Below are 27,899 nucleotides of genomic sequence, written 5' to 3' on the forward strand. Positions count from 1 at the left end.
TTGACAAAAGAACCAGAGGTGACATGAAGATTACTTTTTGTATGTACACAGCGAGTTATGATGATGATCTGGAATGCACTGCATGATATGCTGGTGACAGCAGATTTAATCATTTTGAGGGATGGAGAAAGGGCAGCAGGACAGTCCCTAGCAATCAAGAACGCCAATCAGTGGGGCTTGTGGGACTCAGAATGCAGGGTGTAGAGGTGGGGGGGGAGAGGGGGGAAATTGCAAGCTTGGCATCGGAAAGATAAATATGAAGTGGGAACAAGTTCAGCAAATGAGGGAGGAGAGCAATTGTGGCAGGTTTCCTTGAAAGGCCGGGGGAAGTGCTCCTGCCAAATATAGGGAGTTAAGTTGAAAAGTAGGAACCCCAAGGTAGTGATATCCGGATTACTACCAGTGCCACATGCTGGTCAGAGTGGAAATAGGATATATCGAATAAATATGTGGCTGGAAAGATTGTGCAAGTGGGAGGGTTTCACATTCTTGGGACAGATTCTGGAGGAGGTGGGACCAGTACAAACTGGACGGGTTACACCATGGCAGGATTGGGACTGATGTCCGAAGGGAATGTTTGCTTGTGTGGTTTCTAGAATGGCAGGGGGATAGGAACCTAAGCAGGGTGACAAGGGAACAAGAAACTAGGACAGTAATAAACTAAAGAACAATAAGATGCAAAAACAGTAGCAGGGTAATCAAGGGCAAGAGGCAAATAGGGCCACAGTACAAAGAGAAGTTAAGATAATTAAAAATGGTAAAAAAATAGGCTTGCCATTGTAATGCACGAATTATTCTGAATAAGCCGAACTGACACAAATCGAGATAAATGGTTGTGATCAAGGAGATCAAAACTGGGAACTTAAGGGATATTTGTCCTTTTCGGAAGGACCGGAGGGGGGAGGAAAAGTTGGTGGGGTAACAATCTTAATAAGAAATGAGGACAGTTGTGAGACAGGATCTTGTCTCAGATGATGTAGAGTTCATTTGGGTGGAGGTAAAAAGCAGCGAGGGAAAGAAGACATTGATAGGAGTAGTGCATAGACCCTCCAACAGTAGCCACATTGTCGGAAAAGGTATAAATCAACAAATAATAGGTGTATGTAAAATTAATAGAGAAATAATTGTGGCTGAATTTAATTTTCATGTTGTTTGGGTTAATCAAGTTGGTACGGGTAGCTACAACAACAAATCCATAGCGTGCATTAGTGATAGTTTCCTCGAGCAATATGTCATGGAGCCAACCAGGGAACAGGCTATCTTGAATCTGGTAATGGGTAATGAGGCAAGTTTAATAAGTGACCTCAGAGTAAAAGATCCCCCAGGTAGTAGTGATCATAACATGATAGAATTTATTATTCCGTTTCAGAATGAGAAACTTGGGTCGGAAACAACTGTGTTTAACTTAAATAAAGGGACTTACAATGAAATAAGGGTAGAGTTAGCTAAAATGAACTGGGTGGATAGATTAGCAGGAAAGACAGTAGACCAAGCAGTGATGGACATTCCAGAAGGTCATTTGTAACTCTCTGCAAAAATGTATCCCAGTAAGGATGGAAGATTCTAAAAGGATAAACCAGCCATGGCTAATCCAAGAAGTTAAGGCTAGCATTAAGTTGAAAGAAAAAGCATATAAGGAGGCAAAAATGATTGATAACCCCAAAGATTGAGATAAATTCAGAATCCCGCAAAAGAGGACTAAAAAGGTAATAAAGAGGGAGAAAATAATCTGAGGGCAAATTAGCAAGGAATATAAAAAATTAAGAGCTTCTTTAAATGCATAAAATGAAAGAGCGATGTCAAAGTGAACGTAGGCCCCTTAGAAAATTAATCTGGGGAGATAGTTATAGAATTGTAGAATCCCTGCAATGCATAAGGAGGCCATTCAGCCCACCGAGTCTGCGTCGACCCTTCAAATGAGCACTCTACCCATGCCCACTTCCCCCATTCCCCTACCCGTAACCCCATAACCTAACCTGCACATCCCTGGACACTAAGGAGCAATTTAGCATGGTCAATCCACCTAACTTGCACATCTTTTGGCTGTGGGAGGAAACTGGAGCACCCAGAGGAGACCTATACAGACAAGAGGAGAACGTTCAAACACCACACAGGCAGGGACCCATGGCCGGAATTGAACCCCGGTCCCTGGCACTGAAGCAGCAGTGCTAACCATTGTTATGGGGTACAAGAATATGGCAGAAGAGCTAAACAGTTATTTTGAATCCGTCTTTAAGGTGGAAGATACTTGAACAACCCATTAATAATAAAGAATACGGGGGAGGAATTAAATAACAACACCATCACCTGGAGAAATAATATTAGACAAACTAATGAGGCTAAAGGCAGCTAAGTCCCCTGGTCCTGATGGCTTGCATCCTAAGACCCTAAAAGAAGTAGCTACAGAGATGGTGGATGCATTGGTTGTAATTTTCCAAAAATCTTTGGATTCTGGAGAAGTACCGGAGGAGTTGAAAACTGCCGTTGTGACACATCTATTCAAAAAGAGGGGAAGGCAAAAGGCAGGTAACTATAAGCCGATTAGCCTAGCATTTATTGTTGATAAAAATGTTGGAACCCATTTTCAAGGGAGTAATAGCAGCACATTTGGAAAATCATAATCTAATCAAGCAGAGTCAGCATGGCTTTAATGAAAGGGAACTCGTGCCTGACTAATTTATTAGAGTTTTTTGACGAAGCCTCAATGAGAGTGGATAGAGGGGAACCAGTAGATGTGTTATATTTGGACTTCCAGAAAGTGTTCAACAAGGCACCTCACAAAAGGTTAAGTCATAAGATAGAGTCCATGGTGTTGGAGATAGTATATTGGCATGGATAGTGAATTGGCTAATAGGAAGGAACCAGCGAGCGAGTATAAGGAGTTCTTTTTCAAATTGGCGATCTGTAACCAGCGGGATTCCACAGGCCTCAAAGCTGGGACCGCAACTGTTTACGATATATGTTAATGCCTTGGGACGTTTTATTACATTAACTATGCTGCATAAATATAAATTGTATTTAGCTTTCCTTGTCTTGCTCTTGTTTTTTGTTTATTATTCTTACAATTCTTCTAGGCTTTCTTCAATTTTAATTGGTTTCTAATCTCTAACCATATCCATGGCATCTTAAACCTCTTTGTTGTTTCCATTTAATTGAATATACCAATTGTGTGCCAATTTCCTGTGCTACCTGGTCTCAGCCAGCTTGAAACTGATCTTTCTGAACTCTGTTCTAATCCAATCTAGTGTTCCAGCTTTTGTACTGATATCTTCCCCTAATGGTTGAATCTTAGACCATACCATATTGTGGCCATTATTCTCAAGATACTCACATTTGACTTGTGTAGCTGATCTATTTCATTATTCCACGAGGTCTAGCCCTCTTAAAGCCCGATTAACTCTGCTTCTCTCTATCTCTCTCTCTCTCTTTCGTCCCCCCCACCCCAAACCCCAATCTGCAGACAATTCAATTACATCATTTCAAAGAAGAGCCGGGGAGTTATCCTTGATGTCCTGACCAATATTAATCCCGCAAGCAACATTACAAAAAAGATTATCTGGTCACTATCACAATGCTGCTTGTGGGACCTTGCTGTGTGCAAATTGGCTGTTATGTTTCCTACATTACAACAGTGACTACATTTCAAACTACTTCATTTGTTGTAAAGTGCTTTTTGAGACATCTGGCCGTCATGAAAAGTGCTATATATAGTTGTTAAAATGATCATTTTAAAAACCTCCCCAAATATAATGTTGGATCACACCTCTTATGATGCCTGTAAATTTCCTTTTCCATTTTCTTCCACAATTTACAGGTGTTTATTCCCAGAAACAATCACCTATATTAGACCTGTTTGTGCTTTTATTTAATATATTAAATTTGAGCCTTGAGTATCAATAAGTGATGAATTATTTGTTTATTTTCTTAGATGAAAAGACTGAACAATTTATTCTTTACCATTATGGTTGGGAAGACTTGGCCACAGTTTTCTTTTACACGTTGGTTGCTATTATTCTCCATGCCATCTTGCAAGAGTACGTGCTTGATGTGAGTATAGTGACATTTTTTGAATCTCTAAAGTGATGCATTTCTCCAGCTATAAAATGACCATGAACTTTCATTTCAGAAAATCAACAGGCGAATGCACTTTTCAAAAACAAAGCACAGCAAATTCAATGAATCTGGACAACTCGGCGTCTTTTACCTGGTGTCTTTTATCTGGGGAATGTGCATTCTATCCTCTGTAAGTATAACATTTATTTTATATGGTTATTATTTGCATTAAATATAGTGTGTTACCACATGACCTAAATAAACACTACTTTATTTTATAGGAAAATTATGCAACAAATCCAACAAATTTATGGGAGAGCTATCCCCACACACTGATGCCGTGAGTCCTTCTTAAAATTCCTGCAAGTAAAAGTAGCACATAGTGTGCCAAATTAAGTCTTTTGAAAGATAGTTTCCTTTCGGGGTTTTTTAACTGTTCTCATCCTTATCTGAAGCACTGACAGATATACTGGCATATATGGTGTGATTGTTCATTCACAAAGGTGTGCTTGCAGGGAGTATGGCTCAGAGAATTGGAACTACAATGTTATATGTTTCGTTTTATCCTGTAATCCCTGTACAGCGCAGCTCCTTGCTGTGTGTTCAGGACTATAGAATCAACCCTGTAGTTTCATGGGGACCAATTGTATTCCAGTGCCTAGTTATTTACATATGAGTTTACACAGTGACCATTTCAGTCTATTAAACACCAGAAGTGTTACAGCCATGCTGGATTCCTATTTATCTCATTTCCTAGCATGAACACTTTTCAATACGAATTACTGGATGGCAAGTAAGGGAGGTGAGACTGCTATTCTTTTTCATCAACTGATCATTTTGCAGTGTTACAAAGAAGAAGCAATAAACTGAAATGCCTTATTCCCTTCCCTTACTGTCTGTAATCGTGTGGTTTTGGAGGTGAAGATGGGTGTAGCTCTAGACTCCAGAAGTGTGGTCGATTTAAAAATAACAGCATTTGGGTTTAAATAAAGAGGATCATTTATTAATGCATTAAACCCAAAAATTTAAATGCTACACCTATTGCTCCCACACAAAAGTTCAGTTGTAAAATAATTCTATCTTTCTTTATGTTGTAAACCAAAAGAATAGTTTATAGTATTTTTAAAATATTTTATTCGGGCATTTTCAGAAAAACAAACTGAAGCAGAAGCAAAATTGTACAACATTATAAATAACCAACACACACTTTCTCCCCCACTCCCCATCATCATTCCCTTTTCACATCCTGCCTTTCCCCTTACCCCCCCCCCTTTTTTTTTTTTTTTTGCTGACCCCTCCATTCTGCTTAAAGAAGTCAATTAACGGCTTCCACCTCTGAACGAACCCAGCAACCAACCTCCTCAGGACGAATTTGACCTTCTCCAGCTTCCGGAATTCCGCCAGGTCACTCACCCACACCCCCACTTTCTGCGGTTCCAAGACCCTCCACCAAGCAAGATCCGTCTCCCATGCTATCAGGGAGGCAAAGGCCCAGGCATCGGCGCCTCCTGCCCTCCCCACCCCCGGACACCCGAGTCTTCCGATGCCCCGAATATCGCTAACTCTGGACTCTGAGCCACCTTCATCCCCAGCACCTGGGACATTGCGTCAACAAATCCTGCCTGAACCACTCTAGCTTCTGACATGCCCAAAACACGTGGACGTGATTCGCGGGCCACCCCGCGGGACCACCCACACCTGTCCTGAACCCCCTCAAAAAAACCTACTCATCCGTGCTACCGTCATATTTGCTCTATGAATTACCTTAGACACGAGGTGACTCTTTCACCCTCCGCAGCGCCTCAGCCCATGTGCCGGCATCCACCTCCCCTCCCAGCTCCTCCTCCTCTTACGTTTGTATCCACCACTGGGGCCCCCTCTCAATCCATTAGCTCCTTGCAGACTTCGGAGACCTTCCCTGCCCCTAACTCCTCCTTCGATAGTACCTTATCCTGCAATCCCAAGGGTGGTAAACCAGGAAAAGACTGCACCTCTCCATTCTCAAAATCCAGAACCAGCGGGCACCTGAAACCGTTTCCCCTGGGCTACTCATCCTCCGGGTCCTCCAATTTCACGAAACGGCCCCTATAAACCGGTCTCTAAATCATTTGGTCCCTGCCTGCCGCAATCCCCGAAGCCTCGCAGCCAGCCCTCCCAATGCAAATCTATGGTTATCACAGTCACAAATCGGTGGCCACCCATCGGTGTCTGGCCAGTGAAAACTGCAGAGGCACTGTTAACAACGTTCTTAAGCTCGTTCCACTACAAGAAGCCACCTCCATACGCACCCACACCGGCCCCTTCCCCACTACCCATTTCCTAACCATGGTGATGTTCGTTGCCCCCCCCCCCAGGCACAAATCAGGAGTGTGATGGAACAGTCCACTTGCCTGGATGACTGCAGCTCCAACAACAATCCAGAAGCTCAATACCACCTGGGACAAAGCTGCCCTTGGCACCCCTTCCACAACATTCACTCCCTCTACCACCGTGGCAACAGTGTGTACCATCCATAAGATACACTGCAGGAACTCACCAAGGTTCCTTAGTCAGCACCTTCCAAATCCACGACCACTACCATCTGCAAGGGCATAAAATGCATGGAAACATCACCGCCTGGAAGTTTGCCCTCCAAGCCACTCACCATCCTGACTCCGAAATATATTGCCATTCCTTCACTGTTGCTGGGTCAAAATCCTGGAATTTCATCCCTAGCAGCACTTGAGTGCATCTCCACCACATGGACTGCAACAGTTCAAGAAGGCAGCTCACCACCACCTTCATGGGCAATTAGGAATGGGCAGTAAATATCAGCCTAGCCAGTGACATGCACATCCCATGGACACTTTTTTAAAATCAACTGGTGCATTTAGCCTGTCTCATCCAGGCTATCTATAATTATTTCTTCAAAGGATTAAGGTGCTGAGGACCCGGGTTCGAATCCCGGCCCTGGGTCACTGTCCGTGTGCAGTTTGCACGTTCTCCCCGTGTCTGCGTGGGTTTCGTCCCCACAACCCCAAAGATGTGCAGGCTAGGTGGATTGGCCATGCTAAATTGCCCCTTAATTGGAAAAAAAAAATAATTGGATACTCTAAATGTTTAAAAAGAAATTACTTCAAAGTCTATGCTTTTCCAAAGTAAACATTTCTGAGCTCTCCCAGCTTATCTTGATAACTAAGTTTACTTAAGCAGTTATCAATTGAGGGCATTGTCTTTCTCCACTCCAACCACGCCCTCAACCTTTTCCAGTTAATACCCCACACCATGGTATTACTGATCCTATAATCTAATATCACACTGACACTCTTTATCCAGACTACTGCATTTTTAAAAAAATGTAATTTGTGTGATGCACTAGAGTGGAATGCCTTCAGAAAAGGATTTGAGGAAACAGAGGGGCCAAACCAGCTTCCAACCTGGGCATCAATGATAAACATACTGGACATGATGTCAAGTTTTCCATGTGCTGTGAGATTATGTCTGTAATCCCAATTTAAATTTTTACACTTTTTGCTCCATTATATTTACAGAATCTTGAGTCAGAATTATAATATCCTATTTCACAAGCTCAGAACAATTATTAAAATGAAGGTTAATTTCCAAAGCATTGCATATGCTGATCAGTAGTAACATTTTTGCAAGAAGTGAACTATGATGCTATTTAATCACTCTTAGTTACTTAGTTTGCCATTATAGAGCACCTTGCGGCTATCCCAGGTAAAAGGTACTATCAATCACAATTGTCCTGTCAGAATGAATGTAGGAAAGAGAAGCGATCGTCTCAAAGAGAACAAAATTGCTCTATTTGCTGTCAGCAATAACTTAGTTCAGAGCTGGAGCAGAGGTTTTATTTGATGGTAATAATGTAGAATCACCAGGATGCCTGGAGTTCCATGTCTTATAATAATGTTGAGATTCTCAAAATATTGTACTGCTGATTTTAGCAATGTATATCTGATTTAGCAGTGTATATTTTAATTGTTTTGTGTGCATTTTTTGATTTTGGTTTGGGACTATACAGCACATTATTTTGTTCTAAATTGTCACATTCTCTTGTATACTTTTTCTAATAGTTTTTGTTATCCTTTTAGATTTCAGGTGAAGTTTTTCTATATTGCACAGTTGGCTTATTGGCTTCATGCCTTGCCAGAACTTTATTTTCAGAAAACCCGGAAGGTGAGCATGAATGCTCTGTTTTCAGAAAGATGGTTGTGCATATCTTTGCAATATCAGGTGGGAGGGACGAATGTTTTAACAAGGAAAATTAATAAAATTATTAAGACACTCCCAGTGGAGGGTCGCGATCAGAAACTTGGTGACAGAACAGTTGTAGATCTGATTTTCCAACCCACACTAATGACTAACAAAAAGCACCATGATGGACTTTTGCAAAATTACCTCCAGTAGTTACGCCTATGTGATATCAGTTGCGTTTCCCTTGTGGCTGAAAGAGCAAAGTCACTGTTTGGCAAAGTTATATAGACAAGAAGCCTCTGGTTTAAGTACTATTTTGTGATTCTGCACTTTTCGCAGCTCAGCAACAAGCATGCAGCTGAAGTTTGTCTTAAAGCCTCTGGGCTAGGGAGGAGAACAAAAGCTGTCAGAGTTTTGACTTCTGATTTCAATAAAATGGTGCGCGTGTGATCATTGGGTGAGGACATTGCCACACTTGGCTCTCATACCACCTTTCCACATTTCTCCCCTACCTCCAGTTCCTCCAGTTGTAGAATAGCCTGAATTACAATGCCATGGCTCTCTCAGGCAAGGGGTGGAATTTAGTGGTTGTGGCGCTGGGCCTGTCCACCAGCTGGAACAACGCAGCTGGAACAACGCAGCCAATTCTGGTTCCTGTCGGAATTGTTTCCCAATTAGGTTGTCTGTTGGCCTCCGTCGGTTCCTGGCTCCCTTGGGGGCAATTTTCTACTGCAGTTCTTGATGCTGGGTGGGTGTCCCAACTCGTGCTGGCCAGCCAGAGGCTGACCGCTCCAGTGCCAGCAGCACCACCAGGATTTCTAGCCTACTCCAGGAGGCCTGAAGATTAATTTTATTGTTGGAGCCACCCTAGGTAAAGATGAGTTGGATTGGAACTCTAAAACAAGGCCACTCGGAGGCTTAGTTGAAGTTGGGGAAGGGGCTCGTAAAAGTTTTGTGGGGGATTGGCTTCTCACGGGTCCCTTACTGACTGTTTGCAAGGTTGTCATTGATATTTAAAAGAACTAAATGGCTGGTGTACGAATGCTGTAATATGGCCTGATAATAAGCCGGCTGTTTAAATTATTGCAGTTTGTTGATTAGACACATTGCTAAACAGTGCCTTGGAGTGATTATATGCATTCCAGCAAGATCGTTTGAATTCAAAGAATTGTAAAATGACCATTTGAACTGTATTGTGCTGTTCCTGGTTTCTAATCACTTGCAAACTTTTCTGTTTTCAGGAGGATATTCCTCGACAGCTTGTGTATACCAGTTTGTATGTTTTTCACATTGCTGGAGCTTATCTGCTAAAGTAAGTGCTTTTTAAAAATCTAGTTTTTTTTTTTTTTTTTCATTTCTCGCATCCTTCCGTGAATGTTATTTACAGCAGTCAAATTTTTATCCATCCATATACTTTTTAAAGGAGCTTCAGATGCTGAGACTAGGAATTTATAGCACTGTAAATTTGTGTTTGAATGTTTTCCTAATCTGGAGCGAGAGCACTGCTACACCAATATTTATGCTTTTGGACTGTTTTCACTTGTACATATTATGATTAACTATTGAGAATCAGGCTCATCAAAGCTGATCTTTTAGCCTTTGCTGTGAATAGGATAACATCATTGCCTGCTAACATAACCAACATTTCTGTGAATTGACTTTACCTGGGCCAGCACGCTGGCGCAGTGGTTACCACTGCTGCCTCACGGCGCCACGGTCCCAGGTTCGATCCTGGCTCTGGGCCACTCTGTGTGGAGTTTGCACATTCTCCCTGTATTTGCGTAGGTTTCGGCCCCACAACCCAAAGATGTGCAGGGTAGGTGGATTGACCATGCTAAATTGCCCCTTAATTGGAAAAGATTAATTGGGTGCTCTAAATTTTTTTTTTTATTTTTTTTAAGTGAATGACTTTTCCTTGTTTATTTCTAGCCTGAACCGTTTTGGCCTAGTTCTTCTGGTGCTGCATTATTTTGTGGAGCTTTTGTTTCACATTTCTCGTCTGTTTTATTTCAACGATGAAAAGAATGAAAGGGGGTAAGTACATCTAGTATTTTCAATTGCTCAATGGTTAATGGATAGGTTCAGCAACCACGAGTTTTGACACTAAAATCCTAATTATCCAATGTTATCCAAATACTCAAAATAAAACATCATAAAGTTCTGTGTCTTGGATTAAAAGTTCATATACAAGTTAACTAGTACTTGCTGAAGCTTTATTGTTAGAAAAAGTGTTTGGTTGTCACAAATCTCTGGAATCTTCACATACCCCTGAACAATATTTGTGGGTCTTCCTTTGCTCCCGATTCCCTCCTTTAATAAGGTAATTTATATTGGACTATGGTTCCAGGTCCCCAGTACTTTATCAGAATGACCACTCTCGGGTGGTAGCAAAAATAGTGCATTTTGGGAGCATCACAGCTTACCCTAATCCATATGTGTCAAAACCTAATTGGCTGTACACATGAGTTTTGTTTCAGGGTTGACCGGACTGCTCCAGAATGAGAGGCCTGGATGATCTTATTTTTACTCTTGACACAGAGACAATGATTGATTGATTTGATTTATTGTCATGTGTACTGAGGTACTGTGAAAAGTATTGTTCTGCGTACAGTCCAGACCGATCGTACCATACACGAAAAAACACAGGACATGCGTAAATACACAGAGTAAATACATGTGAACAGGCATCGGGTGAAGCATACGGAGTGTAGTACTGCTCGGTAGGGAAGATGTGTGGAGAGATCATTTCAGTCCATAAGAGGCTCATTATAGGTATGGTAACAGCAGGGAGGAAGCTGTTTTTGAAACTATTAGTGCGTGTTCTCGAACTTTTGTATCTCCTGCCCGATGGAAGAAGTTGGAAGAGAGAATAACCCGGGTGGGAGGGGTCTTTGAAAATGCTGCCCACTTTCCCAAGGCAGCGGGAGATGTAGATGGAATCAATGAATGGGAGGCGGGTTCACGTGATGTACTGGGCTGTGTTCACAACTCTCAGTACTTTCTTCTGGTCTTGAGCCGAGCAGTTGCTAACCAGGCTGTAATGTAGCCAAATAAGATGCTGTAAAAATTGGTAAGAGTCAATGTGGGCATGTTACATTTCCTTAGTTTCCTGAGTAAGTGTAGGTGCTGTTGTGCTTTCTTGGCCGTAGCGTCAACGTGGGCGGACCAGGACAAATTGTTGGTGATGTGCACAACTAGGAATTTGAAGCTGCCAACCATCTCCACCTCAACACCATTGAAGCAGTCGGGTGTGTACGATACCTTGCTTCCTGAAGTCAATGAGCAGCTCTTTAGTTTTGCTGAATTTGAGGGAGAGATTATTGTTGTTGCACCACGCCACTAGGTTCTTTATTTCCTTCTTGTACTCTGACTCATCATTGTTCAAGATCCGACCCACTACACCATGTCATCAGCAAACGTTGCCCCACAGTTGTATGTGTATAGGGCGTATAGTAGGGGGCTAAGTAAGCAGCCTTGCGGGGCCTGGGTATTGAGAACTATCGAGGAGGTGCTGTTGTTTACCCTTACTGATTGTGGTCTATGGGTCAAGAAGTCGAGGATCCAGTTGCAGAGGGAGGAGCCAAGTCCTAGGTTTTGGAGTTTTGATATGAGCTTGGTTTCAATTAGTGTTGAAGGGGGAGCAGTAGTCAATAAATAGGAATCTGACGTAGAGCAATGAGACCCATTTGCAGCATCAACATCAATCCAATCAGATATTTCCCTCATCTACATAAAACACAAAACAATTTGAGATTAGTTTCATGACACTTCAACCCTTCTTGCAGTTGCGTCGTCTTTTATTCCAGAATCCACCTAATATGCAACACCAAAACATTTTCTGTGATTAAAGTGTTCATAACATTCCTGTGAAGGGGAAATTAAGGAAACTATATTTGGATGGTTCTGCATTTGGGATAGCCTTAATCTGTGCTGATACAAACTCGCTGTACAGTCAATTATCTGAGTTACAGAAAAATGATTTTAAATGGAGAGTGTTTTCATTTGACCGACTAACCACCACTTTTTGGTGTCTGAATCATTGTTGAGTCGAGTCAGGTTCGGGATGGTCTATCCAGCTCGTCTTGGTCACCTTTGAGGAAAAGGACTACTTATGCGACATGTTGGAAGATACAGACTCTTTTGTTAAAAGGCACAAGTTGTGTGCAGTGTAATTTGGTTAATGGCTCTGTCGATGGGCATGTTGTATTGTTCGTATTTCTTATTTTTTGTTGTTCTTGTTGGGATTGTGTTCTTACTGCTTTGGATTTGATTTGAGGTTCCCTACTATATGGGGTTTTGTTCTTTTATATTAATACATAGTTTCCTTTCTTTTTTTCAACCTTGGTTGTTCGGAGCAACATTTAGTCGTTAGTGGGGTGCACAAGTTAAATGGTTTTTTTTTTTTTAACTTTATTTTTCTCTTTCTCTAGTTAGGAGTGTCCCTGCTAACTCAGGAGTCCGTTAAAGGGAGTGGATTTGGAGAGTTTGCTGCAGCTCAATATAATAGTTTTTTACACAATGAGCTTGAGAGTTTTTGTTTTGTTAAAGGCAGGTTTTACTTTTCGGATAAATCTTTGTTTGACTCGCTTTTATTTGTTTTGAGGTGTGGTCACATTCAATGTGTTGGCATTTTTTGGTGGGGGTTGGAGGTAGTTTGCTGATGGTATCTTTTGGTTTTTCTTTGACTAGTCTTTTGATTTGGCTTGGTGGCCACCTTGGGTGGTGTGACATTCTAGAAATGTACAGCATGTGAAGAGTTAATGTCATGTTACAATTAGCCGAGGCAGCACGGTGGCGCAGTGGGTTAGCCCTGTTGCCTCCACGCCGAGGTCCCAGGTTCGATCCCGGCTCTGGGTCACTGTCCGGGGGGAGTTTGCGCATTCTCCCCGTGTTTGCGTGGGTTTCGCCCCCACAACCCAAAGATGTGCAGAGTAGGTGGATTGGCCACGCTAAATTGCCCCTTAATTGGTAGAAATGAATTGGATACTCTGAATTTTTTTAAAAATTTAGGCATTGACTCTTGGGCTTCTAGGGGAGAGCGTAGATAGAGAGACTGGAATGAAGTGCATAGTAGAGCTTGAGGTTGAATATAGTTAGACTATAGAGATAAAGTTAGTTTAATATAATCTATTTGTTTACTATAGGAATAAGTGTTGAACTTAAAGTGTAAATAAATTTAGCTTTGTTAATGAACATAGCTTCAAGTTTGTGAACACTACGCTTTCCATGCTGAAGTCACCTCCCAAAGATCACCACAGGTGGATCATTTTGCTTTACCTTTTCAGTGTCGGTTGGTTGATCTCTTTGTGGGAATGGCTGACTCCAGATTAAGAGGTGGTGGAAGACCTACAATTTGTTTGGTCACCTGGAACGATAGGGGTTTGAATGGCCCACTGAAGAGGTCGAGGGCATTTGGCCATCTCCAGCTTAAATTCCAATGTATTTTTGCAGGAGACCCTTTTGCTTGTCAGGGATCAGACGGGTTGTGCAAGGTGTGGGCTGGCAGATTTTTCATTCCGGTACTTTCAAGTTCTCGCAAAAGGCTTTTCCTTCGTTTGTTTGGCACTTCCTCCTTTGATGAGTAGGATTCTGTCCCTGTGAGGGGTCTATTTCGGACCTATATGACCATATTCTTTCATCGGACTCTGCTCTGTTAAGAGGTGTGAAGGCGAGGTGGGAAAGTGAGTTTGGGTCCCATTCTTACTGGCGAGGTCCGGAGTGTGGCCTTTCACTGGGTCAACTCCATGTCCTCATGTGCTGAGATGAGCCTCAGTTTAGGGTCTTACACAGGATGCACTTAACTAGGCCAAGAATGAATGGGTTTTTCCCAAATGTTGAGGATAGGTCTGATTGCTGTTTTCTTGGCCCGGCTAACCACATGCATATGTTCTGGTCCAGCCCCAAACCTGTAGGCTTCTGGACTTCATTCTTTAGCACCATGTCTGCGAAACTCCATGTGGATTTAGACCAGTGTCCGTTGTTGGCCATATTTGGGGTGTTGGATTCTCCAGTGGTCAGTCTGTGGATGTTGTCGCCTTTGCCTCGTTGATAGCCTGGATATGAATATTGCTTGGTTGGAAGTACCTGGATATGAATATTGCTTGGTTGGAAGTACCAACTCCGCCCAGTGCCTCTGCTTGGTTGGGTGACTTAATGTCATTCCTACACTTGACGAAAGTCAAATTCACCATCAGGGGGGTCGGTGGAGAGATTCTACCTGAGATGGCAGGCATTTATTTCCTTTTTTAAAGGGTTAATCACCATCAGTTTTGTGCGGGTTGAGTTTAACTTTAGTTTTTGAGTTAATCAAAAATTGAGTTTGTATTGTGGGTTTTGGTGTTCTTTTATATTGGCTTGTGTTTATTTGTATTCTCTTTTGTTCTGGTTTATGTTTATTATTATGAGTGAATTTGAATAAACGTTTTTAAAAACTGTTAATTGTAAAATGCATTGGGATGTCCTGAGATCACTAAAGATGCCATATAAATAGAAATTATTTCTAAACTCTGAGCGGGAGGTGGAAACTTAATGCAAAAGAGCCAAAAAAAAATGATGTTGAAGACTCTTTCTAAAGATCATGTTAAAATTCACGACTTTTTAAATTAATTTTACAGCCATCTGACATTACTCTTTTTTTTTCTCAGTTCTGCATATTGAATTCAATATCTTACACTAATCTATTTTTTAAATTCTAGATTTACCCTTTGGGCCTTCTTGTTTGTAGTGGCACGACTGCTTACGCTCTCCCTGTCTGTCCTCACCTTTGGATTTGGCCTTGCCGGAGCTCAAAATCAAAGTCTGGATTTAGCTTCAGGAAATTTTAACATACTGGCTGTCAGGTAAACATTTTGCATCTATTTGTATTGAAAAATATATTATTCCCTTGAACTTTTGTTGGTCAAGATAGAAGAATAGGACTTCCGGTAGCGGCCATGACCTGCTAGGTCACGTGAACGGCAGCTCCCGCCGGGATCGGTGTTTCGGGCTGCTGAAAGGAGCGGCGGCGGCAGTTAACAGGAGGGACCAGCATGGGAACAGACGTGGGAGACCGCCCCCCCTGCTGGTGGATGGAGAGGATCAGGAACGGAGCCGGCAGACGCACGACCCTGGGGAAGAAGGTCCGGGAGGACAAAATGGCGGCCGGAGAGGATCGGGAGTTGTGGGCCAGAGAACAGCAGGAGCTCCTGAAAAACTGCTTCATGGAGCTGAAAACGGAGATACTGGCCTCCATGGAGAGAATTGTGGTGACCCAGAAGGCGCAGGAGAAGGAGATGAAGGAGGTGAGGAGGAAGGTGGCCGAGGACGAGGTCCTGGGCCTGGCGGTGAAAGTGGAGGCGCATGAGGCGCTTCATAAGAGATGGAAGGAGAGGCTGGATGACGGTGAGTGCAGGTCTCTGAGCCACAATCTGCGGCTCCTGGGCCTTCCTGAAGGAGCAGAGGGGGCGGACGCAAGCACGTACGTAGCCACAAGGTTGGGGACGCTGATGGGCGCGGGGACTTTCCCGCGGCCCTTGGAGCTGGATGAGGCGCACCGGGTTCTTGCCAGAAAGCCGAGGGTAAACGAGCCCCCGAGGGCGATGGTGATACGGTTGCGGCGCTTGGCAGACTGGGAGCGAGTCCTGCGGTGGGCGAAGAAAGAGCGGAACAGTAAGTGGGAGAATGTCGAGATCCGAATTTACCAAGACCTGGGAGCTGAGCTGGCGAGGAGGCGTGCAGGTTTTAACAGGGCGAAGGCGGTCCTCCACGGTAAAGGGGTGAAGTTTGGGCTCCTGCGCCTGGCGAGACTATGGGTAACATACCAGGACAGGCACCACTATACCAGGACGGGCTGTCCGGCACGCGGGGAGGTCACAGATGGCACTTGCCCCTCTACCCTGCAGGGGAGGGCAGCCCGAAGAAGGCAACAAGTTAAGGGTTGGTATATAGAGGCGGGAGCGTCTGGGGTCAGCATGGGTGAGCTGACTCATGGAAGCACAATGGGGGGGAAACCAGAGCTAAGTGGATGCTTGGCTGGGGTTGGGGGGGGGTTGCTGCTTTGCTGACTGAAGGGGAGCCAGGTGAGGGGTATGGATGGAGACTCGGGTGAGGGGGCTGCCGGGGGGATAGCTGAAGAAGGGGGGCGGGGGCACGCGGTTGGCCGAAAAAGGGAGATGGCTAGTCAGCGGGATGGGGGGTGGCTAGGTGCCCCCCCCCAAACCAGGCTGATCACGTGGAACGTGAAGGGCCTGAATGGGCCGGTCAAGCGGTCCCGCGTGTTCTCGCGTTTAAAGGGGTTGAAGGCAGACATGGCCATGTTGCAAGAGACGCACTTAAAGCTTGCGGACCAGACAAGGCTAAGGAAACGGATGGGTGGGACGGGTGTTTCACTCGGGGTTAGACTCAAAGATCAGAGTGGCTATTTTGGTCCGTAAACGTTTGAGGTGAGGAGCATGGTGGTGGATAAGGGGCCAGGTATATAATGGTGAGTGGCAAGCGGCAGGGGGCTCGGGTGGTGTTAGTGAATGTATATGCCCCAAACTGAGATGATGTGCACTTTGAGGCTCGTGTTGGGTAGGATCCCGGACTTGGAGATAAGTCACCTGATTATGGGAGGGGACTTTAATACGGTCTTGGATCCAAGTTTGAATCGTTCCAAGTCCAGAACGGGAAAGAGGCCGGCGGCAGCCAGGGCCTTGTGGGAGTTCATGGGCCAGATTTGAGGGAGGGGGGGGAGAAGAGAGAGTGGACCCCTGGAGGTTTACGCGGCCGAGGACTAGAGAGTTTTCCTTTTTCTCCCACGTCCATAGAGTCTATTCGCGAGTAGACTTCTTTGTGTTGAGTAGGGTGTTAATCCCGAGGGTGGAGGGGGTATAATACTCGGCCATTGCAGTCTCGGACCATGCCCCCACTGGGTGGACCTGCGACTGGGGCTGGAACGGGGTCAGCGCCCTCTCCGGCGACTGAATGTGGGGCTGCTGGCGGACAAAGAGGTGTGCGGGCGGATAAGGAGGAGTATAGAGAATTATGTGGGAGCGAATGACACAGGAGAGGTGACGGTGGCAGTGGTTTGGGAGGCTCTGAAGGCGGTTATTTGGGGAGAGTTAATCTCCATTAGGCCCCATAGAGAGAATAAGGAGAGGGAGAGACTGGTGGGAGAGATACTCAGGGTAGATAGGTACGCGGAGGCCCCAGAGGGGTGGACTGTTGAACGAGCGCTGGAAATTACAGGCGGAGTTTGACCTTCTGTCCACTGGGAAGGCGGAGGCGCAACTGAGGAAAGCGAAGGGGGCAGTTTAAGTATGGGGAGAAGACGAGTAGGAAACTGGCGCTCCAGCTGCGCAGGAGGGAGGCGGCCAGAGAGATTGGGGGAGTGCGGGATAGGGAAGGCAACATGGTGCTGAGCCCAGAGAGGGTCAATGAAGTCTTCAGGGAGTTCTACGGAAGGTTATACAAGTCGGTACCCCCCCGGGGAGGGGGAAGGGATGAGGCGGTTCATGGACCGGTTGAGGTTCCCAAGGGTATAGGCAGAGCGGGTGCAGGGACTGGGGGCCCCGATTGGGTTGGAGGAGGTCGTCAGGGGGCTGGCAGGCATGCAGACGGGCAGGGCCTCGGGCCTGGACGGCTTCCCCGTAGAATTCTATAAGAAATTCTCAGAGCTGTTGAGCCCGCTCCTGATAAGAACCTTCAATGAGGTAAAGGAGAAAGGGAACCTCCCTCTGACAATGTTGCAGGCATTGATGTCTCTTATCCTGAAGAAGGAGAAGGATCTGCTTCTTAATTTGGGTCCTACAGGCCGATGTCGCTCCTGAATGTGGATGCCAAGCTGTTGGCAAAAATTCTGGCCACCAGAATAGAGGACTGTGTCCCGGGAGTGATTGGGGAGGACCAGACTGGTTTTGTTGAGGGCAGGCAGCTGAACACGAATGTGAGGAGGCTCCTGAATATTATCATGATGCCCTCGGTGTGGGGGGGGGGGGGGGGGGGGGGGGGGTGGCTGTGATTGACGCGGAGAAGGCCTTTGACAGGGTGGAGTGGGAGTATCTGTGGGAGGTGCTAGGCAGGTTTGGATTTGGGAAGGGATTTATAGGGTGTGTCAAGCTGCTGTATCAGGCCCCTGTAGCGAGTGTGTCCACAAACCGGCTAAGGTCGAAATATTTCAGGCTGCATCAGGGGACGAGACAGGGGTGTCCCCTGTCTCCGTTGCTGTTTGCCCTGGCAGTCGAGCCATTGGCCATTGCGCTCAGGACTTCGGGGGATTGGGGGGGACTGGTGGGCGGAGGGTAGGAGCACCGGGTCTCCCTCTACGCGGATGACCTGCTGTTGTATATTTCGGATCCGTTGGAGGGGATGGGGGAGGTCATGCGGATCCTGGGGGACTTTGGGAGGTTCTCGGGGTACAAGTTGAACGTGGGGAAGAGTGAGCTGTTCGTGGTTCACGGTAGGGGCCAAGAGGAGAGACTGAGGGAGCTCCCGCTCAGGACAGTGGAGAGGAGCTTTCGGTACTTGGGGATACAAGTGGCCAGGAACTGGGATGCCCTGCACAGGCTCAACTTAACCCGGCTAGTGGAGCAGATGGAGGGAGAGTTTAAAAGGTGGGATATGCTCCCGCTTTCCTTGGCAGGACGGGTGCAAGACTGTGAAGATGACGGTTCTCCCCACGTTCCTCTTGGTGTTTCAGTGCCTCCCCATTTTCATCCCCAAGTCCTTTTTCAAGCGGGTGAATAGGATTGTTACGGGATTTGTGTAGGCGAATAAAACCCCGCGAGTCAAAAGGGTATTCTTGGAGCGTAGCCAGGGGTGGGGTGGGGGGGAGGGGGAAACTGGCTCAGCCGAACCTCTGCGGTTATTACTGGGCGGCCAATGTGGCCATGATCAGGAAATGGATGATGGTGGGTGGGGCGGTTGGAGGCGGCGGCGTGTAGAGGCACCAGTCTCGGGGCACTTGTTACGGCTCCGCTGCCGTTCTCGCTGGCGCGATACACCACTAGTCTGGTGGTGACGGCGACACTGAGGATCTCGGGGCAGTGGAGGAGACACGGGAGAGGAGGGGGCCTCAGTGTGGACCCTGATACGGAATAACCACCGATTTGCTCCGGGTAGGTTGGATGGGGGATACCAAGGCTGGTATAGGGCAGGTATTAGGAGGATGGGGGACCTGTTTATAGACTGGACTTTCCCTAGCATGCAGGCGCTGGAGGAGAGGTTCGGCCTAGCCCCGGGGAATGCGTTCAGGTACCTCCAGGTTCGGGACTTTCTTAGAAAATAGGTGGGGACATTTCCGCTGCTGCCCCCGCGTAGGATCCAGGACAGGATGGTGTCTGGCATCTGGGGAGGGGAAGGTGTCGGACATATATCAGGAGGTGGAGGAGTTGAAGGGCAAGTGGGAGGAGGAGCTGGATGAGGGCCTGTGGGCTGACGCCCTGGGCAGGGTGAACTCCTCCTCATCATGTGCCAGGCTCAGTTTAATTCAGTTTAAAATGGTGCATCGGGCGCATATAACGACAGCAAGAATTAGTAAGTTTTTTGGGGTGGAGGACAGGTGCCCGAGATGTGCAGGGAGTCCGGTGAACCATGACCATATGTTTTGGGCATGTCCGGCACTTAAAGAATTCTGGCAAAGGTTTGCGAGAGTGATGTCTAGGATTTTGGACACTCGAGTGAAGGCGAGTCCAGCAGTAGTGATATTTGGGGTGTCGGAGGATCCGGGAGTGCAGGAAGCGAAAGAGTCTGAGGTACTGGCCTGTGCCTCCCTGGTAGCCCAGAGACGGATCTTGCTAATGTGGAGGGACTCAAAACCCCTGGGTTAGCGATATGGTGGGGTTCCTCAGCCTGGAGCGAATAAAGTTCGCCTTGAGAGGGTCCTTGATGGGGTTCTCCTGGCGGTGGCAACCTTTCCTTGACTGTCTAGGGGAGCAGTAAGTGTCAGCAGCAGCATCCTGGGGGGGGATTCAGGGGGCGGGGGGGGGGGGGGGGGGGAGGGGGGGGGGGATTCAGGTGGGGGTACTGTTGATATGTGTGTTGAGCATGGAGACAAAACCCACCTTGTTCTGTTTTTTTTTTAAAAAGGAAAAACTTTTCTGTTGTGTAAGTAGTTTCACTGTAAGCTTTGGGATGTGTTGATATTTTTTATTATCTGTATTTCTATTTTTGTTATGTAAAAACGCTCTTTGGAACAACTTTAATAAAACATTATTTTTTTTTAAATAGAAGAATAGGTTTTAAGGTCATTAATGACATGGCATTTTTGGATAATTTTTAAGTACAGATGCACCAAAACTGATCTTTGCGTGTTAGTTTGATTTCACTGACTGTTCAACCTTTTACCTGAATTTTTTCAAACAAGGGAGATAAATAAGAAAAGACAATCATGATCCATCAGAGATAGAACATGGAAAATAAAACTGACATCTTTTAGAAGAAAGTTGCCTTAATATTCTTTTTAAGGGCAGCATGATAGCACAGTGGCTAGCATTGTGGCTTCACAGCACCAGGGTCCCAGGTTTGATTCCCCGCGAGGTCACTGTCTGTGTGGAGTCTGCACGTTCGCCCCATGTCTTCATTGGTTTACCCCGGGTGCTCTGGTTTCCTCCCACAGTCCAAAGATGTGCAGGTTAGGTGTATTGGCCATGATAAATTGCCCTTTGTGTCCAAAAAGGTTACAAAGGGCTTTGGATTACGGGGATAGAGTGGAAGTGAGGGTTTAAGTGGGTCGGTGCAAACTCGATGGGCCGAAGTGCAGGAGGCCATATGTTGTATGTCTATAACATTACCGTGGGGTTCTTTCCAGATGCACACAATTCACCTCCATTATTATTATATATTTCAAACACTCAGTCTGAATTTCATGGGGAAACAATACTTTTTGAATGAGGGAAATAAATACACCATATAATAGCATTGTTCGCAGTGTATAAGTTGACCCAAAGCTCAAAATGCCCCCCTTTTTTTTTTTCAGCGCCAAAAGAGTCATGCTTAGCTTAGCCCATGCTTGGTGCGAAAGTTGCCCCCCCCCACCCTTTCTTTCCTGCCAGGACATGCTAGGCTCTCATAAGGAGTCAACCTCCACTTTCCATCTTAAAAATGCATGTTTCACTCATATAAGTCAGAGTATGAGATCAAACAGGTGATGTGTGCTGTGTTGCCAAGAAGATGCATAGGGGTTTAAAATATCCACACAACAGACTGCACATGGCAAATGATGAACAGAAATGAATCCTCGGAATGATTAAGTATGAAGCTGCTTTTGAGCTTAAAAATAGTAACATTTGCTAACAAGTCAAGTAGCTGCTGCGGTGAGAGAGTTTGGTGTTGGTGAAAAACTATGGGCAATGGAAGAAGGAATTTGCCCTGAAGAAGAAGCCCAAGACCAAATGCATCATGAGAACAGGGACCAGCCACTGACCTGATCTTGAGAAGCTGGCATTGGAATGGGTCCTCTAATTGTCAAAATGTTCCTAGAAATGTCATTGTCACCAGAAATGCAATGCGCACATAGAGGGCCAAATCAAACTCTGAGACCAGCCAAGATTTCAAAACCACAGCTAGTTGGTGTGGCCTCTTCGTGGAAATAAATATCTAGTGTTCTGGTAGAAAACCAAGAACTCTGAGGCTACCAAAAGATTTGATGTCAAAATTACCATTTCCAGTGATTCTTCATCAGACAGCATCAAAAACATGGGTTCCCATTGTGCCACATCGACAGCATGGATAAAATGTCAAAATGCCCACGCCCAAGTGCAGTGGGAAGTTCCAAGACCATTCTGGATGTGGGAGAAGAAGGAAAACTCCTTTACTCTCGGCCGTGTAAACACCAGGGGTCTGCGCCCCCCATCTGTTCCATAAAGCCCTTCAGCTCCCTTGCCGCCGCCGGCCTCTTCCATGTCCTGGATTTTGAGCGATCCAATTCCGGTTCAATGATCGTATTAAAGTCCCCTCCCATGACCAAGTTGTGTGACTTTGAAACTGAAAATGGCAAATCTGATGCAGAGTGGAATTCTCATAATGTTGCCAGAACCAAAGTGACTCAGAATACATTTGATGAACTCTTTGCATGTCAAAGATTATAAATTTGATAGTTTTGGGGGCATGGCGTGCTGGTAATGTCACTGGACCAGTAATCCAGAGGCCCCGGCTATTGCTCTGGCGACATTAGTTCCAATTCCACCACGGCAGCTGGTTAATCGCATCCAGAATATAAATCTAGTCTCAGTTTCGTGTTGCTATCATCAATTGTCATAAAAACCCATCTCGCAGTTGAAGAGGTGGGACGCGTTGCCGCTGTCCCTGGCGGGTAGGGTGCAGTCTATCAAAATGACGGTGCTCCCAAGGTTTTTGTTCCTGTTCCAGTGCCTCCCCGTGTTTATCCCGAAGGCTTTTTTTCAGGCCGGTTAACAGGAGTATAATGGGGTTTGTGTGGGTGCAAGGGACTCCAAGGGTGAGAAGTGTGTTCCTGGAGCGGAGTAGAGATAGGGGGGGGCTGGCGCTGCCCAACCTCTGTGGGTACTACTGGGCCGCCAATGCGACAATGATGCACAAGTGGGTGATGGAGGGGGAGGGGGCTGCATGGAAGAGGCTGGAGACGGCGTCCTATGTGGGTACGAGCCTGGGGGCGCTGGCAACGGCGCCGCTGCCGCTCCCTCCAAGGAGGTATACCACGAGCCCGGTGGTGGTGGCGGCCCTCAAAATTTGGGGGCAGTGGAGACGGCATAGCCTCCACAGTTAGGGCCTCGGCGTGGACCCCATTACGGGGGAACCACCGGTTCGCCCCAGGAAGAACAGGTGGAGGGTTTTCGGGGTGGCACAGGGCAGGCATACGAAAGTTGGGGGACCTGTTTGTGGACGGGAAGTTCGCGAGCTTGGGTGAGCTGGAGGAGAAGTACGGGCTCCCCCCGGGTAACACCTTCAGGTACTTACAGGTAAGGGCGTTTGCCAGACGGCAGGTGGTGATATTCCCACGGCTACTGCCACACACAGTACAGGACAGGGTGCTCTCGGGGGTGGGGGGGGGGGGGGAGTGGGGAAGATCTCGGAAACTTACCAGATGATGCAGGAGGAGGAGGAGGCCTCGGTGGTGGAGTTGAAAGGTAAGTGGGAGGAGGAGTTGGGAGAGGAGATCGAAGAGGGGACGTGGGCAGATGCCCTAGGGAGGGTGAACTCTTCCTCTTCGTGCGCGAGGCTCAGCCTCATACAGTTTAAGGTGCTGCACAGGGCACACATGACCGGGACAAGGATGAGCAGGTTCTTTGGGGGTGAGGACAGGTGTGTTAGGTGCTCAGGGAGCCCAGCAAATCACATCCATATGTTCTGGGCATGCCCAGCGCTGGAGGAATTTTGGAAGGGCGTAGCGAGGACGGTGTCGAGGATGGTAGGATCCAGGGTCAGACCGGGCTGGGGACTCGCAATATTTGGGGTGGCAGAGGAGCCGGGAGTGCAGGAGGCGAAAGAGGCCGGAATTCTGACCTTTGCGTCCCTGGTAGCCCGGCGAAGGATTCTCCTTCAGTGGAAAGATGCGAGGCCCCCAAGCGTTGAATCCTGGATCAGCGATGTGGCAGGGTTCATTAAATTGGAGAGGGTGAAATTCGCCTTGAGAGGGTCGGTACAAGGGTTCTTTAGGCGGTGGCAACCGTTCTTCGACTTTCTGGCAGAACGATAGACATTGGTCAATAGCAGCAGCAGCTGGAGGGGGGGGTTTACTTTATTTTTGTTTATGTTATTCACACTGAAGGGTCTGAGGGTGTGTATACACCTGTTGTCCTAAGTCGGGGTGTTAATGTTAATTTATTATTTAGGTACAGAGGGGGAGGGGTTTGAGGGGTTGCTTTTTTAGATTGTGTTTTGTACTTAACCCTGTTGGGTTCTTTTTTTCTTATTTTGTTATTGATATTTTATGAAAACCTTTAATAAAATTTAAAAAATAAAATAAATAATAACCCATCTCGTGCCCTTCAGGAAAGGAAATCTGTCCTTCACTGGTCTGGCCTACATGTGTCTTCAGATCCACAGTAATGTGATTGACTTTTAATTGCTCTCTGAAATGCCCGAGCAAACGACTCCGTTCACGGGCAATTAGAGATGGGCAACAAATGCTCCCCTGGTGCATCCCATGCAATAAATATTTTTCTTTGTGGATAAATGTATCTTGTTGAATTAATTAATTCAATAAAACCATGTCACATTGATTTAATTTGAATTACCAGCATTACATTTTGTTTCATTTTAAAATGGCAACTGCCGATGGAGGCTGTTTCGTGCAGGGGCACTAGCTTAGCAGCCCTAGTCACGGCACCTCTGCCGCTTCCGCCGGCACGGTACTCCACCAGCCCGATAGTGGTGGTGGCTCTTCGGATCTGGGGCCAGTGCAGGAGGCATGTGGGGGAGGTAAGAGCATCGGTGTGGACCCCAATCTGCGGCAACCACCGATTTGCCCCGGGGAACATGGACGGGGGGTATCGACTGTGGAGGAGGGCGGGGATTGTGAGGATGGGGGATCTGTTCCTGGAATGGAGCTTTCTGAGCATGAGGTCGCTGGAGGAGAAGTTTGGGCTGGCGAGAGGGAACGACTTTCGATACTTACAGGTGCGGGATTTTGCACGCAGACTGGTGCCGTCCTTCTTGCGTCTCCCGCCGAAGGGGAGGCAGGACAGGGTAGTTTCTAGGGGAGAGGTGGGAGAGGGTAGAGTCTCAGACATCTACAAGGAACTAATGGGAGCTGAGGGTGCGCAGACAGAGGACCTGAAGCTTAAGTGGGAAGAGGAGCTCGGGGGGGGGGGGGGGGGATGGAGGACGGTGTCTGGGCAGAAGCCCTGAGCAGAGTCAACATGCGCCAGGCTCACCCTGATCCCGTTTAAGGTTGTGCACCGGTCCCACATGACGGTGGCCCGGATGAGCAAATTCTTCGGGCTGGTGGCCTGGATGAGCAAATTCTTCGGGCTGGTGGCCTGGATGAGCAAATTCTTCGGGCTGGAGGACAAGTGTGCCGGAGGGCCGGCTAACCATGTACACATGTTCTGGTCGTGCCCTAAACTCTGGGTATTGGCAGGGATTCGCAGATGTCATACCCCGGGTATTGAAAACTGGGGTGGGAGCCCTGAGGTGACAATCTTTGGGGTTTCGGAGGACCCGGGTGTCCAGCAAGAGAAAGAGGTCAACGTTCTGGCTTTTGCTTCCTTGGTAGCCCAGCGACGAATGCTGTTAGCATGGAGGGACTCAAAGCCCCTGAGGGCTGAGGTATGGCCATCGGACATGGCGAGCTTTCTTGGCCTAGAGAAAGTCAAGTTCGCCTTGAGAGATTCGCCCAAAGGTGGCAGCCATTTATTGACTTCTTCGCAGAGGAGTGTCAGCGGGGGGTGCTAGGGTAGAGTAGGGGGATATTGAGGCAGGTCCTTGCGTGAACAGAGCCGTGGTTTGCTCTACGTTTAATTTGTGTCTTGACTTTTTTTTTGTACTGTACAATGTCACTTTCTCTATATGCCTAAAATACCTCAAAATTGTTTTAAAATTTCTTTTAATGGAAACTGCCGACACCAACACCTGTGGTTCACATTTTCTACTTGCCATATAAGTCAACCCCTGTTTTTGCAAGGATTTTCCAATTCTTCAAAAGTCGATTATGTGCCACAATCAACGGTACTTTTGTGTGTGTGTGTGTCTCTGGTATCTGGCACTGTTAAGGGCCTGTGGTGGGCATTTGTATCAAATTCAACAATGCAGTTAATGGCAGTGAGAGAGATTTAGATGGTGTCATTTAACATGGAAGAATGTTTCAGTGTTAAGCTGGTGCTACTGTGCCAGAAATGCTATCTTCCTCCATAGCTCCCTCACGACTTCATCTTTATTAGTGTCACAAGTAGGCTTACATTTACACTGCAATGAAGTTACTGTGCAATGAAGTTAAAAGCCCCTAGTCACCACACTCCGGTGCCTCTTTGGGGACATGAGGGAGAATTCAGAATGTCCAATTCACCTAACAAGCACGACTTTCGGGACTTGTGGGAGAAAACCGGAGCACCCGGAGGAAATCCATGCAGATGCTGGGAGAACGTGCAGACTCTGCACAGACAGTGACCTAAGCCCGGAATCAAACCTGGGTCCCTGGCGCTCTGAAGCAACAACTGTGTCAAAACGCCATGTGGTCAAAGGGATCCTCGGTCCAATTGGTCTGTGTTGAGCCAGCTGATCCTGGTCAGTGTGCTTGGACACTTGCACCATCCCTTCTCTAAGAAGGAGACTCCTGATTATGATCCAGATCCCTACTGCAAGAGACTCCTGATCATGATCCAGATCCCTACTGCAAGAGACTCCTGATCATGATCCAGATCCCTACTGCAAAATGTAAGTGTGGATGTTGGATGAGGATTGAATCAGACTACAATTCTGATGTCCACCAATCAGGAATTGGTACAGCATTAATAACCAACCAACTCTCCCTTTGTAAGCATGTACAAGAAAAACTACTAGTTGCACAGGGTACTGGAGTTCGGTCTGTGATTATAACTATTATAGCCAGTACTGGTACCTCTTAAAGAAGTTAAGACAGCGAGCCAGATGGAACGATATGTGGGTCAACAATGTGTACTCCCGGAATCCCAGCACTCTGGAAATGTTTTGTACCCGTTGAAGTAGGGAGAAACCTACAGAAAATGTTCACAGTAAATAATACTTAATTGGTGAACACAGGAAATGTTGGTAGTGCTTCATTAGTTTTATATATAACCTACGTTTACTAGTCTGGACAAGAGAGAGACTTTTTTTAGTGCCTTTACTTGATGTACTATTATGCTGACTCTTGGAAGCCACCTGCAGCCAACACCGGAAGAGCGTGCTATCGGACAATGAATTACATTTCTAATTCAGCAGATCCTTCCAAGCTGAAGCTTCCAAATTATAACTGATGACTTATTCCAATCAATCAGTCTTTGTCTCTGGTGCATCAAGCAAGTGAAGGAAGCCTCCTTTCAAGAGGCAATACAATTTACCCCTTCTCTTCGAAAAATAGGCATCCGTTTCAACAGTTACAGAACATTTCCCCGAGTGCTGGGATTCCGGGAGTACATATTGCTGACACACACATCGTACAGATCTTTCTATCTGGCTCGCTGTCTAACGGGCAGTATGCACTGAGGAGTGTGTCTTGAACTGCCAAACGGGGTTGGGCCCCTCTGATCCACCTCGTGTAGCAAGTTCCATTGCCAGCTATCAGACTTGGTAGGATGCTTCCCCACATGGTCACTTACCCATAGACTCGGTGAACTACAGAAGGCATCACAGTTGGTCCTATTTTGATGTGGTATACATACAAATCCACAGCCAAGGACGTGAACTCTGGTTGTTTTTTTTTAACGAGAGCTGTGTCCCAATTTTACAAGAGCAGCTCATCTAAAAACATATTCGGTGTTGTACTTAAACAGAACTTTTTGTCACTTCATTTTGTCAAACTTCTTCCATCGGGCAGGAGATACAAAAGTCTGAGAACACTCACAAACAGACTCAAAAACAGCTTCTACCCTGCTGTTACCAGACTCCTAAATAACTCTCTTATGGACTGACCTGATTAACACTACACCCCTGTATGCTTCACCCAATTCCGTTGCTATGTAGTTACATTGTGTACCTTGTGTTTTCCTATTATGTATTTTATTTTATTTTCATGTACTTAATGATCTGTTGAGCTGCTC

The 27,899-nt window shown here is 46.4% G+C and overlaps 1 protein-coding gene across 2 annotated transcripts in view; it reads left to right on the plus strand.

Annotated features, from left to right (window-relative positions):
* The window catches only part of tram1 (translocation associated membrane protein 1), a 53,002-nt gene that overhangs the window by 18,883 nt on the left and 6,220 nt on the right, over nucleotides 1-27,899 (plus strand). For both annotated transcript variants that reach the window (XM_072467587.1, XM_072467586.1), the window contains exons 3-9: nucleotides 3,929-4,047; nucleotides 4,127-4,243; nucleotides 4,335-4,393; nucleotides 8,145-8,229; nucleotides 9,489-9,559; nucleotides 10,177-10,281; nucleotides 14,943-15,086. In XM_072467587.1, coding sequence (XP_072323688.1) covers nucleotides 3,929-4,047; nucleotides 4,127-4,243; nucleotides 4,335-4,393; nucleotides 8,145-8,229; nucleotides 9,489-9,559; nucleotides 10,177-10,281; nucleotides 14,943-15,086 — 700 coding nt within the window. The remainder of the gene's footprint in view (nucleotides 1-3,928; nucleotides 4,048-4,126; nucleotides 4,244-4,334; nucleotides 4,394-8,144; nucleotides 8,230-9,488; nucleotides 9,560-10,176; nucleotides 10,282-14,942; nucleotides 15,087-27,899) is intronic.

Source organism: Scyliorhinus torazame, chromosome 11 (genome assembly GCF_047496885.1).
Source record: "Scyliorhinus torazame isolate Kashiwa2021f chromosome 11, sScyTor2.1, whole genome shotgun sequence".
NCBI lineage: Eukaryota > Metazoa > Chordata > Chondrichthyes > Carcharhiniformes > Scyliorhinidae > Scyliorhinus > Scyliorhinus torazame.